General features: G+C 43.7%; 1 protein-coding gene across 2 annotated transcripts in view; it reads left to right on the forward strand.

The window, feature by feature from the left end:
• Positions 1-16,954, forward strand: part of MED13 (mediator complex subunit 13) — a 57,070-nt gene that overhangs the window by 14,042 nt on the left and 26,074 nt on the right. The window contains exons 4-9 of one of the 2 annotated variants that reach the window (XM_063174104.1): positions 12,781-12,926; positions 13,335-13,382; positions 13,930-14,127; positions 15,016-15,210; positions 16,047-16,209; positions 16,521-16,631. In XM_063174104.1, the coding sequence (XP_063030174.1) occupies positions 12,781-12,926; positions 13,335-13,382; positions 13,930-14,127; positions 15,016-15,210; positions 16,047-16,209; positions 16,521-16,631 (861 nt within the window). The remainder of the gene's footprint in view (positions 1-12,780; positions 12,927-13,334; positions 13,383-13,929; positions 14,128-15,015; positions 15,211-16,046; positions 16,210-16,520; positions 16,632-16,954) is intronic. The other variant, XM_063174105.1, reaches the window with a different exon arrangement.

Genomic DNA, 16,954 nt, shown 5'->3' on the forward strand with positions numbered 1-16,954 from the left:
CAAAGTAATTTAAAGCTTAGATGATGGGATTTTTGTGTGGCTTTTTTTTTTTTTTTTTTTTTAATGTGCGTGTATGTGTCTATGGATGTGTTAAATCTTGCATGCAGGAAATTTTGAGATCAGTGGCTTTGCTTGTTGGGTGTGGAGTTGGCCATTGTTGGCATCTTCTGCAATAAATTTAAACTTGAAAGAAATTGAGAAGCTGTTTTGGAGCAAAAGAAGCAGAAGCACATGTTTGTGTGTGTTTCTATTAGTAGTTGTGAACTGCTGCTTTTAATTTATGTATAAACTTGTCCTTTAGTTCCAGGCATTTCTTTCTCCACCCTGGTCAGGGCAAATGTTTCCTCTCTGGGGTGTCCTTGTCCATCCATTTTTTCTGCTATAAATCAAGAGGAAGGAGTTTACTTTTAACTATTTTGGCCAATATTGGGTTGGCACAGTCTGGGCTTTCCTCCTTTGAGGAACTGGTTGACCAAATTGCCATTTAAAACTAGCATTGGTTATGTCCTGGATTCTCTTGGAGTAATTCTATAAAGCTCTCTAGAGCAGCTGGAAAAGCTGATGAAAGCTTTTAAAATAAAATAGCAGTGTTTGTTTAATTTGGAGGCTCTGATTCTTTTTTGAAGAAGGTCAGAATGTCAGCGTGCTTGATGAAAATAACTGAAGGAATTGTGTGCTTACTCACACAATTTCATCATATGTAACCCAGAACTACAGGAGAAATATGTAAATAGCTTTGACAGATCTGTGTAAAATATTTTATTGTTGAGAAATGTCAGTATTTCCTACCAGATAGCTCAGTGCCATGTGATGCTCTGAGCCCTGGCTTTTCTGGAATGAAGTGGGGAATGGTGAACAGATGTGTGCTCTCGTGGCAAATTTGGCCCATCCCTCCCAGGAATGTCCAGGATTGGGATCCTCTCTGCTCTCAGCAAAGTTGGGCTCTTAGAGGGCTCAGTTCAGGCTGTGGGAGAGAACCAAACCCTGCCATGGGTGCTGTGTGCTGCCTCTGTAGCCCCAAACACTCCTGAGCAAAATGAACATTTCTGTCATGGCCAAAGTTCAGCGTGACCCTGCAGCAAACCCCACACACAAGGAGCTGCAGCCAGCCTGGAAAAAGCTCTGAGTGTTGCACCTGGGGTGCTGATACATCTCCTACCAGCCAGCTGCTCTAAAACTAACAAAAACTAAACCTTAATACAACTTCTGCATGGTTTTCATTCCTTAGGATCCATTTAATCAGCCAAACCTTTACAAAGTTTATAATTTTTTGTAGATGTGGCTGACTTAATTAAAAACCCAACTAAATCCCAAACAGCCCCTTTTGTGTTAGTGAGTATTGATGCACAGATCTGAAGAATCAGTTTTGAAGCTGAAGTTTTGTCTTTCATCCCATGTCACTCTGCTGTCTTTGGGACTGTCCTTTGCATTAAGGTTCAGAAACCTGGGAAGGAATTCCTGTGCCTGTGTGATCTGAGGTAATTTGGTGTCCTGGGAAGGAATTCCTGTGCCTGTGTGATCTGAGTAATTTGGTGTCCTGGGAAGGAATTCCTGTGCCTGTGTGATCTGAGTAATTTGGTGTCCTGGGAAGGAATTCCTGTGCCTGTGTGATCTGAGGTCATTTGCTGTCCTGGGGATGTGAAGTTTGCCACCAGTGTGCTTTGGATCATCATTTCTCTCACCCTGCACTTTGAGGCTTGGCCAGCCACTCCAGAGAGTTGTTCCCTGTGTTTTACAGCTGCACATTTCAGTCAGGTTGATTTTTCTTGCTGGAAATCTTCAGTTCCAAGGAATTTGTGTGGCAGTGGAGCAGGCAGTGCCCTTGGAGTGGAGGTGACTCCTTGCCCTGGCTGTGCCTGGGTGAGCTGCAGGACCCCCCTGTGTCCCTGCCTGTCCCTGTGAAGGATGTGCACATGGAGCTGTTCCTTTCATGTGCAGCTGATCCCATCTGGATTTTTCCCAGTCCTGTTTGCAAGCCTGTGCTTCCAGAAGGGAGATTTTCTGTGCTTGCTCTCCCAACAATAGCAGTGGTGGCGCAGCCAGGAGGGAGGCTGGGATTCCTGGTAGGTGTTGGGCTGTGAGGACAGCTCCTCCAGCAGCCCTGCCTTCCTGCCTCTTGCTCTGCTGGCCTTTTTCTCCTTGTGTAAGGTTATATTAAAATAAAAATTCCGTGGCATTGTAGACTTGAATTTTAAAGGAAAGTCCTGAACGTTCATAATGGGCACTGGTGTGGTGCTGAGCAGGGAAATCAGAATGAGACAGAGTGAACACTCAGAACTGTAATATGTGACTCCTAAACAGATAAACTCATTAAAATACCTCTATTCTATGGGATCTGTTAACACCTCAGCTGTGGGAGCAGGAACCCCTCAGCTGTGCCCTGTGCAGTCACCAGCCCTGAGCTGCTCTTCCCTCCCAGCTCCAGCAGCACTGAGCAAAGGGACACTCAGGGATGGCTGGAATCTCATCTCTGAGAACAAGTTCATAACTTGGAGCTGTCTTATTTGGATAGAGTTTGGTTATAGTTTAAATTTGAATTCGTGAAATTTTTAAACACTTTTTAAAATGAGGTTTTAAAGAATAGTAGTTATGAGTATAAACTTTAGGGTTAAAGTTTAATTAAACTATTTAGTAATTGAATTTTAAAAAGTTTTTTCTAGGATAGAGATTCTTTGAATATAGTAAACATTTTTTACAAAGATTTGAAAGCGGTTTCAGATAGGATTATGAGTTTGGATATGAAAGTGTGAAGGTGGAGGAAGTGTAGTTGGATCAGACACTGATTATTTAGTATGAAACCAAAAAGAAGAGAAGTTGGTGTTAGAGTTCAGCATCACCCTGCCTGGGGAAGCTCTCTGAGGGTTTCAAGTCTGCTGGTTCCACTCCTGTTTCTCGACAGGGCAGGGCTGGAGCAGCTCCCTGAGGCAGGGGGTGTGTGCTGGGCTCTTGTTGCCCATTTTTAAGTGATTTCACTTTTCCAGATGAATAAAAAAACCACAGAGAGGATTTTGCTGAAGGTTTTTTCTGCAACCAAACAAAAAATTTAAAAAAATCTTTGTATTTATCACAAGCTGTTTTGGACACTTGGACACTACAGAAGCTCATTAATGTGGTTGAAATGACCACATATTAAATGAAAATTTGACAAATAGGAATGTAATTCTCTTTTCTCCTGTCCAAGCAGTTGTTTTGCTGCTGCTTTCAGGGATGTGGCTGTGTCGGTTTTATTCCAAAATCCCCTCAGAAATGGGAGATGGAGACTGATCTGTCCCACCCCACTGTGCTGGTTGAATTGCCTTTGGATGAGTCTGCTGCTCTTACTCATTACTGGGGTATACCTGCAATAAATATCATTAGGAAAGCTGTCAGATTAATTACTATTTTAGGTAGAAATTAAAGAAATCAAATATGACACTCCTAGTGAAGCTCCAAGTGTTCATGTGAGGGGCATCTCTTGGAGTTTTTGGTAATAATTACAACTTGCTAAACTTTAACACAATTGAAAAAGCAGTAAGCAAACAATTGAGTAATCCTGAATTGGTGGGTGGATCTGATAGACAGCTAAAGTCTAGAATGCTAAAAGCTGCTATATTACTTGTATGGTTGCTTTTTTTTCCCCTTGTAATTGGGAAATAATGCAGCCATTGCAGTGGGTGGCAAAGCAGAACTTGTGTCTGATGAGTTCAGTAAAAATGGTGAAAAAACACCAGAGAAACACCACACACCCAAAACAAAAAATACAAAAACCACCCCACAAGCCACTTGAAAATTCATAAGTGATAAGGTTATCATAACTTGCTGCACAGGTTTCAGGGTAATTCTGTTTACCACAAGTCTGGGTTCAGATTTTACAATGCCAGGCCACCATTCTCTTCTTTTTAACTTCCCACAGAAATAGAAAATATAATAAGTGTATAACTTCATGGGAAGTGACTGCTGAAGAACATTCCAGATGCCAGTTTGGCTTTATTTGAAACCTTTGTACATCTTGTAGTTATCTTGTTTTGAAGGTTGCTTATCAGAGTTCTGGAGAGGGATTTTCTTTTCTCTTGCCATGAGGAAGAGGAGGCACTGAGGGTGTGAGTGCTGAGGTTGGTGCAGCCCTGCAGAGGAAGAGGAGGCACTGAGGGTGATTGCTGAGGTTGGTGCAGCCCTGCAGGCTGGAATTGGGATGGCCATGGCTGCAGTGTGAGTCTGGGGGGGATTTTTTAAATGTGGGCCCTGGTGTGCCATCAGAAATGTATTGGCATGAACAGCTCCTGCCTGTCTGCTCCTCACTGCCCCCAAGACAAAGGGAATGCTGCTTTTAACCCCATTTCTGCCCTCTTTGCCTCCCTTCTCCCAGCTCCCATGGTCATCTTTCCTCAGGAACAGAGAATTTTACTTCTCAATCCCCTGGGATGCTGTTGGGAATTATTATTATTAAGGATCAGAACGAGATTTCTGGGTGCTAAAGCTCAAAAATTCCTTCATACTCGAGAGAGTTAACTACCAAAACAAGGTTCACCCCCAGGTTTTTGGGTTTATTTCTGTCTATTTAGTCTGCAACCAAGTGCTAGCGCTGGAATATTTTCTATTAAGGCTGCTCGAGTCTTTGCAGTGTAAATTTCCTCCCTATGTTAATCTTTAAATCAAACAATGTCAACATTTTTTTGCAGCAGCTCTAATGAGGCTGCTGTGGCCCGGCAGGAGAGCAGGTGATGTTTTTCCTTGTGCTGTAGACAGCTGGAATTGAGAGCTGCTGTAAGTAGGACAGTGCAGGATAAACAGCAGGAGCTGAGAGCATTGATCACATGATTGTCTCTTTGGAATATTGGGTTGCTACAGAGACTACAAGCAGACAAATTTAGCACTTTACATCACAAAGCAGTTTTCTCTTATTTAGCTTAAATTACACTGCTAGTTGGTTCATCAGGAAAAAGGAAACAAAATGAAAATGCTCTGGGTTTTTAGCTTTCAAGTATAAATCTGCTCTTTTTGTTCACTCAACAATAAAATAATACAAAAACCATCCAGACACTTCAGATTTTGTTAAGTGACAATTTTATAATGCATTTCCATTTTGAACTTTGAAAAAATCTGGCTTAACAAGATGTTTGTAAATGTTTCAGGATGGGAAAGAGCAATACAGGGAAAGCTGTTCCCTGCCTTTGGAACACAGGGATGTTTAGAGCTGTTATCCTTCTCCCAAAGAACTTCTGCATCTTTATTCTTTATAGTAAATGTATATTTCCCTGTGAAAGCTCAAGTTCAGATAATTGAGATTTACAGCCTCAAATTAAAGGATGCAAAAACCCAAGGTGACAGATACAGGAAAGTGAGCAAACTCTTTGTAGTATTGTTTATAATTGTATCTGGAAAAATAGATACCTTTGTGTGGATATATAAACTTCTTGCTGCCTCCTGAAAAAATCAGTTTGCTTCCTTTTAAAATACCATGCTGGAGTTTTAGTGTGTATAAAAATAAAATTGGTTTTATTGGGATGAAGCTAAGGCCTTAAATAATGAAGTTAATTTAAAATGTGGCAGTCTAAGGCAACTGTGGCTTATTCTGGAATACAGATTGCCTGCTGCATTTATATTTGTTTTAGTGCACATAACTCAGTTATGGAATAAATAAATATTTTTAACTCTCAGGTCTAAGTCAAATCAAAACATCCTCAGCCACAAAGAATGCTTTGGAGAGCCTTTTGACAGGAGTCATTAATGATGTGCTTTGAACTGGAAGGGTTTTTTCTACTTTGCTATTAGCTATGTTTTTGTGCTTTGTGTTATCATCAAAATCAGCTTTCTGCTGTATTTCTCTGCCTGGCCATGGGGAGTTACCCAGGGATGCTGGAAGAGCATCTCTGCTCCCTGCCTTTGTCCAGGGTGAGAGCAGCAATTCCTGCTCTGGCTCCTTCATTTCTGACAGAGCCTGCAGCTCCCTGGGAAATGGAGCTGAGCTTTTGCTGGGATTCCTGCTCTGCTTTTAGAGTTGGACTTCTTTCCTATTTGCTGATCACAGCACAAGCACACTGAGTTCCCTGCTCCTCTGCAGTCAGAACAAGACTGGGGAGTTTGGCAGTTCAGGATTGGGGATGGGGAGAGGGAATTGGGGATGCCACGTTTGGAACAGGATGGGCTTTGGGAGAGCAAAGGTGGAGGGAGCTGGAGAAGAAACTTCTCCTCAGTACCTGGGGGTTCCTGCTGCTGCTGGAAGGGTCCCAGAGAACTGCTCTGGTGTATCCCAGCCTGGAAAAAGGAAAGGGAAAGGAAAACAAAAGGAAAGGAACAGGAAAAGCAAAGGAAAAAGGAAAGGAAAGGACTTAGGGCTGTATGGGGGATGTGTGTCACCTTAAACCTTTCTTCCATATAATTTTTCATTTTCAAAAGAAACTATTTAATTGTAAGACTGTGTTCTCTACCCCAGGAATTTATTATAGAAGGGAACTGTCAGATTTTCAAGAGGAGCTTCTTTGATGCTTTGAACTGATTTCAGTGGCACTCAGTGTGAAGGACAGCTCTTGGGAGGGTTTCCCTGAGGTTGGGAACTCTCCATTCCTGTCAGGGATTGATCCTTGGGGAAAATGCCCCACACTGACCAAGATGTGCCAACTTCTGCAACGAATAATAATGGTAATTAATTAATGAGGGCCTTAGCTGAGCTGCTGTGTTTGTGCTGCTGGGCCAGGTGTGCTCTCCCTGCTGGGCTGTCTGGGGCAGGAGGGCATTTCCCCATTCCCCATTTCCCATTTCCCATTTCCCCATTTCCCATTTCCCCATTCCCCATTTCCCATTTCCCATTTCCCCATTTCCGATTTCCCCATTCCCCATTTCCCATTCCCCATTTCCCATTTCCCATTTCCCATTCCAATCCCCATTCCCCCATTTCCCATTCCCCCATTTCCCATTCCCCCATTTCCCATTCCCCCATTTCCCATTCCCCCATCCCATTTCCCATTCCCCATTTCCCATTCCCCATTCTCCATTTCCCCATTCATTCTCCATGTCCCCATGTCCCCATGTCCCCATTTCCCATTTCCCCATTCCCATTCCCCATTTCCCATTCCCATTTCCATTCCCCCATTCCCCATTTCCCCATTCCCATTTCCCCATTCCCATTTCCCCATTCCCATTTCCCCATTCCCATTTCCCCATTCCCATTTCCCCATTCCCATTTCCCCATTCCCATTTCCCCATTCCCATTTCCCCATTCCCATTCCCCATTCCCATTCCCCATTCCCATTCCCCATTCCCATTTCCCATTCCCCATTCCCATTTCCCCATTCCCATTCCCCATTCCCATTCCCCATTCCCATTCCCCATTCCCCATTCCCCATTTCCCCATTCCCCATTTCCCCATTCCCATTTCCCCATTCCCATTCCCCATTTCCCCATTCCCATTCCCCATTTCCCCATTTCCATTCCCATTCCCCCATTCCCCATTTCCATTCCCCATTTCCCCATTCTCCATTCCCATTCCCCATTCCCATCCCTGCCCTGTGAGCTCTGTGCTCTCCCTCAGCACTCTGTAAATATTTTGGTTGGGTGAGCGGCGCTTTGGCAGCACAAGGTGCTCCCACTTCAACTCAGAAGTAATTCACAGAGACAAGCTAGGAAAACAGGAGATAGTAATTACATAAAACAAACATTTTCTCTTTCAGCTGAAACATTTGGATTTTTTTTATTTACTATTAAAATGTGCTTTTAGTTGGAGCTTCCTTGTGCTGGTGCTGCCACGGGGAGCTGATCTGAGTGTGGATTAGTGGGGTCCTAATGCAGCCAATGTTTGGGAGGCACTTTGAGGATCTAAAGCTCTACAGAAAGTCCTAATGTGGAGACAAAACCAGCCCTAATTACCTTTTTATCAAGGAGATAGTTTCAGATTTGCTAATGGGAACCTCCTGGAGATGTGGATTTTAGTGTGGTTTCCCCTCCTACCCTTCAGTTATTCTTAAAAAGGTAGAAGTAGAAATTGTACTGGATTTATCCACAGCAGCTTCTGTTTTTCTCCCCCCCATAAAATCATAATCCTTTGTCTCTGAAAGGAAAACATTTTTGTTTTGTGTGATTGGAGTGAAGAGGGAGCATGGGGGAATCAATGGTTTTACACAAATGTATTTTAATGGAGTGTAGATGAGGACTGAAGGTTGCCTCAGACAGCATTATTCCCAAGGAGTCTCTTTCTTACTTTATTTTTATTTGTTTTTAAAGTTGCTTTCAGGATTGGACCTCAAGCTAATGAATTCTGGTGTGTTCAGGACAAAAATCATAAAGAATCCTTGTTCTGATGGCACTTCATATCTCTACCCAGAAATCAGCTGGGAACTGGATTATTGATACCTAAATTCTGTGATTGGGGCTTTAATGAAATAATTAGAAATATTCATGGAGCAACTTGATGTTCAGAATAAGACAAAAAGGGTTTTTTTTAGGATTTTGTTTCAGAACTTTCTGAATAAAAGTATATTCAACAATACCTGATGGTAGAAGTACTAAAAAGAGAGGTGATCAGTGCTGACTTTAGCATCAGATTTTTTAATTTTGTACCTGACCTTAAGGATGTCACTGATTCTCCCTTTGTGCAGAATAAAATTTCAAAGTGTTGAGGTGTCGGGGTTTTTTTTCCGTATTTCAGTGGTGAGATGCTCTGCACAAATTACCAGTGATCTTCTGAGCTACCTAAAATAGTCTGCAAATAAAAATAGGATGAACTCTTCCGTTAGCAGGCAGGAAACCACCAGCCTGGTTCTGTTCCTGTGTCCTTGCCTGAATTGTAAAGATAATTTGCCTATTTACCCCCAAGTGCTACGTGGCAGATTTTTTGCTTGATTGGGATTTTTGTGAGGTGAGTTATTGAGAAGATTAGAGGAGGACTTGGATAAATGGTGGAGAAAATAAAAAAATAAGTAAATAAATAAATATATCCACCTTTCCTCTTTCCCGCCCCCTTTTCCCCCCTTCCCCCCCCTTTTTCCCTTTTTTCCTTTTTTTCTTTTTCTTTTTTTTTCTTTTTTCTTTTTTTCTTTTTTTCTTTTTTTTTTTCTTTCTTTCCCATTTTTTCCCCTTTTCCCCCCTTTTTTTCTTCCTTTCCTTTCCTTTCCTTTCCTTTCCTTTCCTTTCCTTTCCTTTCCTTTCCTTTCCTTTTCCTTTCCTTTCCTTTTCCTTTCCTTTCCTTTTCCTTTCCTTTCCTTTCCTTTCCTTTCCTTTCCTTTCCTTTCCTTTCCTTTTCCTTTCCTTTCCTTTCCTTTCCTTTCCTTTCCTTTCCTTTCCTTTCCTTTTCCTTTTCCCTTTCCTTTCCTTTCCTTTCCTTTCCTTTCCTTTCCTTTCCTTTCCTTTCCTTTCCTTTCCTTTTTCCTTTTCTTTCTTTTCCTTTTTCTTTCCTTCCCTTTTTCCTTTCCTAGTTTGGAATATTCCTCCCAAGCTGAGGTTGTGCACTGGCAGCCAGGCTCTAGAAACTTAAGAATTGGAGGGATGTTCAAAATGCATTAATTGAAACAAAACAATAACAAAAAGCCTGCATGTTTGTAGAGTTTCTAAGCCCATACAATAATTTGTGTGGGGGCATCCAGTGCTGCAGAACTCTGGGTTCTTCATGTTCCTTCCTCCTTTTCTCCACTCCCTCCAAAGAGCTTCCCTGTGGTTGTGATTTTTTTTTTCTGTTTTAATTAGATTTCTTTATTTGTATTTCTTGTGATTATTTCCACATGCATTGCTGTTTCTTAAGTTCTGTAACCTGAATAATTTCAGTGTGGGGGAAGCAGTTTTTGAGCTGCTGGCTCACAAGAACCAAAAGTGCATTTGGGTCCATGAAGTGTCAATTTTGCCTTCAGGTTTGCTTTGTTTAAAGCCCTTCCAGGGATACTTTGTGTCCCAGGTGGGATCTGTTTCCTTATCCCGACTTTCCAGCCTCCTTTTTTTTACTGTGTATTTCTCCTGTGAAACAAATTATCCTCCTGGCCACAACTCTGCTGCACCTCTGAGAGAAACCCCCCCGGTGCTGGGCATTGTTCTGCTGTTTCACACTTGTATTTATAGCCAGGATTAGTGGAAATTGGGTGAAATTTGGGTTTTGCAGGCTGAACTGTGGCAGTGGATGCTCTCTGTGCCATGGAGGCAGAGCTGGGAACAATGGCACTGCAGCACTGGGTGCTCTCTCCCTGGATTATTTGGTTGGAAACCTCTCCCCTGCTGAGTTGGGGGAGAAGAGAAATCTGATTTGGGCTCTTTTTCCTTGTTTGGATTTTTGGATTTGGCTTTTGCATGGTGACCTTGAGTTTTCCTTGCTGTTCCTTAGGACTGGTTTTGCAGTGATGAATTGAAATGCTTCTGTTATCATGCTGATTGCCTCCCTTTTGTCTTGGTTTATCTGAATTCCATCAGATTATGGCCGTGATTGTTTGCCCTTTATCTGGCTAACAATGGGCTGTTTACAAGAGGTGAAGCTTAATTGCATTTAAAGTGTATACAGGGAATATGTGCTTTTATTTTGAAGTTTTATCTCGCTGATAACCGAGCTTCTGAATCGTGTCTGTCTCAGGGAACCAAGGCACTGCCACCTCCTTCACCCTAAAACATCCAATATGGTTGGGGAAATAAAATTCAGTTGGAAAATCAGTCTGCCACCATTTGCATAAGGACTGCAGTTTAATCAGATTTCCACACTGGAATTCAGTGGTGTGTTTTGTAGGCATCACCAAGATGCTCAGCTCCATCCTCAGTGCATTTTTAAATGGAACCTTCCTGGCATTCCTGAGCAGTGTGGTTAAAGCAGTTCATAATTCATCCAGATCTTGTAATTTTTGCCCCTAGAACACAATTAAACCCTGAGAACTGTTCTCCCTCAGAGCAGCTCCTCAGTGGGGTCACTGCAGCTCCTCTTTAAGGTGCTGCAATAAAAATGTGCTGTTCTGCTCCTCCTGAGCACTCTGAGGCTTCTCTCATCCTTTTTGGATGCTTTTGGTCCTTGATTTAAATCTGCTTTGTTTTTGTCACTGTTCCACCTTTCTCCTCCCTGACTGAGGATGAAAACCCATTTCCATTTCCATTTCCATTCCATTTCCATGGAGTGAATGCACTGTGCCACTTCCAGAAACTTTTCATTCCCCTTGCTGTTCCCCTTGCCATCATTTCCCTCTGGGAAGGAAACACCTTGGAGATGGCACTGGAGATGTTCCCAGCCCCTGCAGCTGTGCAGGTTGTGGTTTTGGGGTTGTTCTGGTGCCTCTGGAGCTGTTTGTGCCTTTCCAGGAGTGCCAGATTGCTTTCAGCCCAAGGAACAGGGATGTCCCAGAGCCTCCATTGCTGGGCTCTGGCTGTGGGATCAGATCTGGTTTTGGGACACAGAGGTGTTATGTTCCTTTCCAGGCTGCAGTAATTCATGGAGTGTCCTCTCCATTGGGTTTTGCAGAAATCCTCCCCAGAATCTGCTTTTTGATTGACTAAAATCAGTGTTTGCTGTGCCTTGATCCCTTTTCCCTGAGGCTGAGCAGGGTTTTGCTGCTCCCTCCTTACAAAGGAAGATTTATTTTCTCACCAGCACTTTATGAAGTTCTTCTCAGGTTCTCCTTGACCTTGGTCCTTCTCTGGCCATGATGTTTGACCTCATTTAATGTCCAAGTGAGCAGCATCTCCTGCTTTTAAACATCTGCTCTTTTCCTGCTGGAGTGCATCAGTCTGGCAGACATTGGGATAACTTGTACCACTGTAACTGAGGAATGTTGTGCCTGTTCAGCTTCTTTAAAAGGGGGAAAATAAAAAGTTTTCCAGGTGGGCATGAGGATGTGCCACTTGTGGCAGGGATCTGCTTGGTTTTGCCTTCCTTTCCTGCTGTCCTTTAATTAAAATTGGTGAAATATATTTCATATAAATCCTGGAGTTGATGTGGATGCAAGATGAAATATTTTCCTGGTTGTCCTTGCAGGGGTCAGCTGTAGTTTTGTGACAACAACACAGAGCAGAGCCCCAAAAATGAGAAATTCTCTGCAGAGTGATTTTGTGGAGTTGCTCACTGATAACTGCACAGCACTGGGAAACAGCATTGAAATCAGAGGTGTAGGAAGAGAAATGTTCATTGTTGGAGTTTTGTGCTGTTCAAACCTGTTGGGTTTTTATCCCCTGAAACTCAGGACCATGAGAGAAGCTGTCAGTGAAGCATCTGCTATTAAACATTGACACTTGCCTTAACGACTTTAATTAAGAATGTCTTGAGCCTCGGTTTTTTTAATTGATTGTATCTTCCCTTTTGTGTGTAGGTATGGGATGTCATTTTTAGTTACTTGATTGGCTTTAGGAACACGAAGATAAGATTCAATTTAAATAACAAAACAAAACCACTTCTCAAAGCTGTTGCCATTCTTCTTGCTCTTAAAGAAGTGACTTGTTGGCTGATATTAAATTCTGCTGAGTGAAGCTGTGACAGGACAACCTAGATATGACCTCATTAAAAATAAAATATGTTCAGAAGTATTTCTAGAGATTTTAAATAAATGCATAAGGTATAAAAATATTAAATTACAGGTTTTTGTCTTGTAAAAAATTATGGTTTAAATTTTCTCAAGACAGCAAAATATAAAGTGTCAGACTGAAGAAATGGAAAACTTAGTGCCTGTTGTTTTCTAGCTGATATTTCTTTGGGTTTGTAAAGGAACATATAAATAGAAGGGTGAATGTAAAAGGGTGTTTTGATTACTGCCATTAATGAATATATTGTGAGGAAATGCCTGAAAACTGCTGAAACAGAGACCAACTTACAGAAAATGTGTACTTCAGCCTTCTTTTCTGCTGTTGCCTTTGCAGTGAGCACTTGTCCTGCTCGTTCACCTTCTTCCTGCACGGGGACAGCAACGTGTGCACGAGCGTGGAGATCAGCCAGCACCAGCCCGTGTACCTGCTCAGCGAGGAGCACCTCACCCTGGCCCAGCAGTCCAACAGCCCCTTCCAAGGTGGGGCTGCTGCCTCTGCCACCTGCACTCCTCCCTGGGCCTCCCTGGGGGCCTGGCCAGGCTGGCACTGGGGGCAGAGCTGCCCAGCTGTGCCCAGCTGTGCCCAGCTGTGCCCTGTGCTCACTGCCAGGTGCTGTGTCCTGGCCCTGCTGCATTTGCAGGTGGAACATTTGCATATTCATCTCTTGGTGTGTAATTGAGTCGTTGGTCCTCATCACACCCTTGCCAAGTGCTGTCATTTTGGTGACTTCAGTATTTTGTTTCAACCTTGTAACCCCCAGATACCTTCACCAACCCCCACTGAGACATCCATTTCTGGATTTAACCTGTTCCTCAGTGTATTTAACCCATTCCCACCCTTTCCCTTGGCTCTTCCTTGCCTGTAAGTGCCTGTGGTTCCCCCAGCAGATGCAGGCTGTGCTCTGGAAGACAGAGGAGTGCTGGGGCCTGAGTCTGGTCAGTGGGGCTGTGTGATCCCTCCCTGCATGGCCTCACTCCTTCAGCACTGCTCAGTGTCCAAAATTGCTTTTTTTCCTGAATGCAACTTAACAGCAGCTGTGCTTCCCCACTATGGACAAGACTAAACATGAAGCAGAGGATTCCCTCTGCATTCCCTGTTGTTGTAACCAGAATGGAAGGATGAGGAAAACACCTCAACTCTGCCAGGATCTGGAAGTGTTTCTTTATCCCACCTGTATCTGAGACTCCTTGCAAGCCCAGATGAAAACTTGCCTGTTGCTTGTTTGAATGGATTAATCTGTAGTTGTTATTGTGGTTCCTCAGTTCTTGCAGCACCTCTGAATTTAACAATGGGAACCTATTGCCAAAAGCTTGGGTAGTAAATCATCATTAGGCTGCATTTTGACTTACCAGTGGTAAATTGTAAATTACCAGTGGTAAATTGTTTATTTGGTGTGGCTGAAATAAGAGTGTTGCTATTGCAGAGGGGAAGAGGGAATTTGGGGTGAATGCCATCTCCAATGGGGTTTTATCTCTGTTTCAGTTATCCTGAGCCCCTTTGGCTTGAATGGCACACTCACAGGGCAGTCCTTCAAGCTTTCTGATTCATCCACAAAGAAGCTGATTGGGGAGTGGAAGCAATTCTACCCTGTCACATCCAACTTGAAGGAGGGATCTGAGGAGAAACAAGAAGAAATGGACTGGGAGGATGATTCTTTAGCTGCTGTTGAAGTCCTTGTTGGTGAGCCTGATTCCCTTTAATTGCTGAAATAAACTGGCTGGATAAACCTGCAAAATTCTGAATGCAGGAGTGACCCCATGGGATTCCTTTGCAGCAATGGTTGTTGGGTTTGGTTTTCCTGTTTGATGCTCAGCACTGTCTGTGATGGGTTGCTGCTCAGAGTGGATTCTGCAGAGCCATTAGTGGGAGGTTTTGTTCTTATGTGTCCTGAGAGGGAAGATTTAAAAACAAAATAAAATAAGAGAGTAAAAAAAGCCCTGGATGATCACTGATGACATCTGAGCTGAATCCAAAGCAGCTTGTGCTGTTTCAGAGTCCCTGCAAATTCACACAGAGCAGGTTTGCCTTTCAGGGGTGTCTTCAAAACCACAATCCTGGAGAACCTGATGTACTCAGGCCCTGGCCTTCTCTGCTGTTTTCCCAAAACCTCAGCCCCTGGATGCAGGGGATTGTTCTGCTGAGGGCTGGGGACCTTTGATTTGCCAGCAAATGCAATCCCTGCTCTGTGAGGAGCTCTTAGTGCAGTGATGGCTGGAGACCCTCGTGCTGCTGGGATCTTGGCAGTGCTACATGATCCTAAAAAGGATTTTTGCAGCTTTTATAAAACAAAATGACAGAAGCAGGTAGCAGCACGTGGATGTCCCTGCCTGTACAAAACCCTTTTTATTCATACAGAAAATCTGGGCAAATCTTCTGTATGAATAAAAAGCATGGGCAAATCTTCTGTATGAATGAAACAAATCAAGTAATGATGGAGGTGCCAACAGGTGGTTTCTGCCCAAGGAGATGCTGCAGTGGGTGGGAAAGGTCTGTTAGCCCAGGGCTTGCTCTGAAATGCTGCTTTGGTGGCTCTGGGTGTAACCAGGCGTGCGCTGCCCTCTCTTGCAGCTGGAGTGAGGATGGTGTACCCGGCGTGCTTCGTGCTGGTCCCTCAGACTGACATCCCTGCTCCCAGCTCTGGGGGGGCTCCCCACTGCTCCACTGCCTGCCTGGGGGTCCACCAAGTGCCTGCTTCCACCAGAGACCCTGCCATGTCCTCCGTCACCCTGACGCCACCCACGTCCCCAGAGGAGGTTCAGACAGGTGGGAAGGAATTGGGTTCTGCACCAGGGAATTGTTCCCATGGTTTCTTCTAACAAACTTGTAACAGAGTTTGAGGGGATTCAGGGGCTCTGTGTGCAGCTGGCTTCGGAGGGAAAATCACATTTCTGTAGTCCTAAGTTTGTTACAGTAAAAAGCTGATGGCACCAACTGTGGGCAAAATGAACTCAAACTCTGCTGTGAGCTGCTGGAACCAGAGCTGCTGTTGTACTTGGGGTTGGTACCAGTACTCTGGGTTGCTCTGGGGAAGTTTTGGGGGTTTTTGCCCCTCTGTGAGCATCCCTGTGTTCTGACAGAGCTCCATAACCCCACTGTGCCCTCAGTCATCAGTGAAAGGTGCTGTTTTCTCCAGCCCAGGAAGATTGGCTGTGGTTTGGTTTCCAGTCAGGCTCTGTGCCCTCTGCCCTGGGTGTGAGCAGGGGAGCTCATTTAGGTCACTCACTGATAGTTTCAGGTGACATTTACATAAGTTTTATTGTGCAGAAGAGGTGTTGTTTCTTTTTTCCTTTCATGATCTTCTGTTACCCAAGCTTGACCCTGTTTTTTAATCATAATCTTGACTTTGCTCAAGTTGATTTTTATTTCAGGTCACTTTCATCAAAGATAAAGAATATCCAACCTACTTACAACATAAACATATATGGTGCTTTTAAAAATCTCCTATAATAATTTGCTACTATTCCTAAATTTTCTGTGTGTTTCTATTTCCTAACACTGAGTGAAGAAGTCAGTTTTCTTCCTCTGGTTAATTGAACTGGAATGATAGACACTGCATTGTCTCACTGCCTGAATCTGTTTCCTCTGGTGCTGCTTTCCAGTTGATGCTCAGTCTGCCCAGAAATGGGTGAAGTTTTCCTCAGTTTCAGATGGATTTATCTCAGACAGTACCAGCCATCACGGTGGCAAAATCCCCAGAAAACTGGCCAACCAAGTGGTGGACAGAGTCTGGCAAGAGTGCAACATGAACAGAGCACAGAACAAGTATGTATTTACCCTCTGAAGCCAAAAATGCCAATATTCTGTGTGTCCCTTGTAGCAATTAGTTCTGTTAAGGTGCTGTGACTGCTGGTGCAATGTACTTTACTCTTCTAACAAACCATTTCTAAAGAAGTTCATTTTTCCCCTAACTATTCAGGAATGATTTACTTAGTTCTCAGTTGAATATGTCAGGAAAAGGCAATTTATCCTTTCTTTGCTGAATCCCCTGTCACCAAACTGCTCTTGAGCTTTGCCAGAAGATAAGAGAAGAACATATGTTGCTCCCAAATAACTCTCCTGGTATTGAATCCTAGGAGGAAATATTCTGCTACATCAAATGGCCTGTGTGAGGAGGAGACAGCTGACAAGGTGGCATCCTGGGATTTTGTTGAAGCCACGCAGAGGACAAATTGCAATTGTTCAAGGTACAGCACTTGGCAGAGGCACAGCCCAGAGATGTTCACTGGGCTCCAGTGCTCAGGAGAGGCTCCTGATCCCTCCTGCAGGAGTAATTAAGCAGGAGCTGCTTGGAGGGAAAGCTGGAACAAAATTTGTATCTCCTCTCCTAAATGTCATTGGAGGTCTTGAAGTTCTGCCCAGGGAGTCAGTGCAGAGTTGGAGTGCAGTGAATTGGCTGGGGGGAGCTGCTGCCAGGGCAGGGACAGTTCCTGAGCCCTGGAGTTCCATGTGCATGTGGGCAGTCTCCACCTCATGGAATGGCAAGAAAATGCTGTTTATTTAGGATTCA

The sequence above is a fragment of the Melospiza melodia genome, chromosome 21 (genome assembly GCF_035770615.1).
Source record: "Melospiza melodia melodia isolate bMelMel2 chromosome 21, bMelMel2.pri, whole genome shotgun sequence".
In the NCBI taxonomy this organism is placed as follows: Eukaryota; Metazoa; Chordata; class Aves; order Passeriformes; family Passerellidae; genus Melospiza; species Melospiza melodia.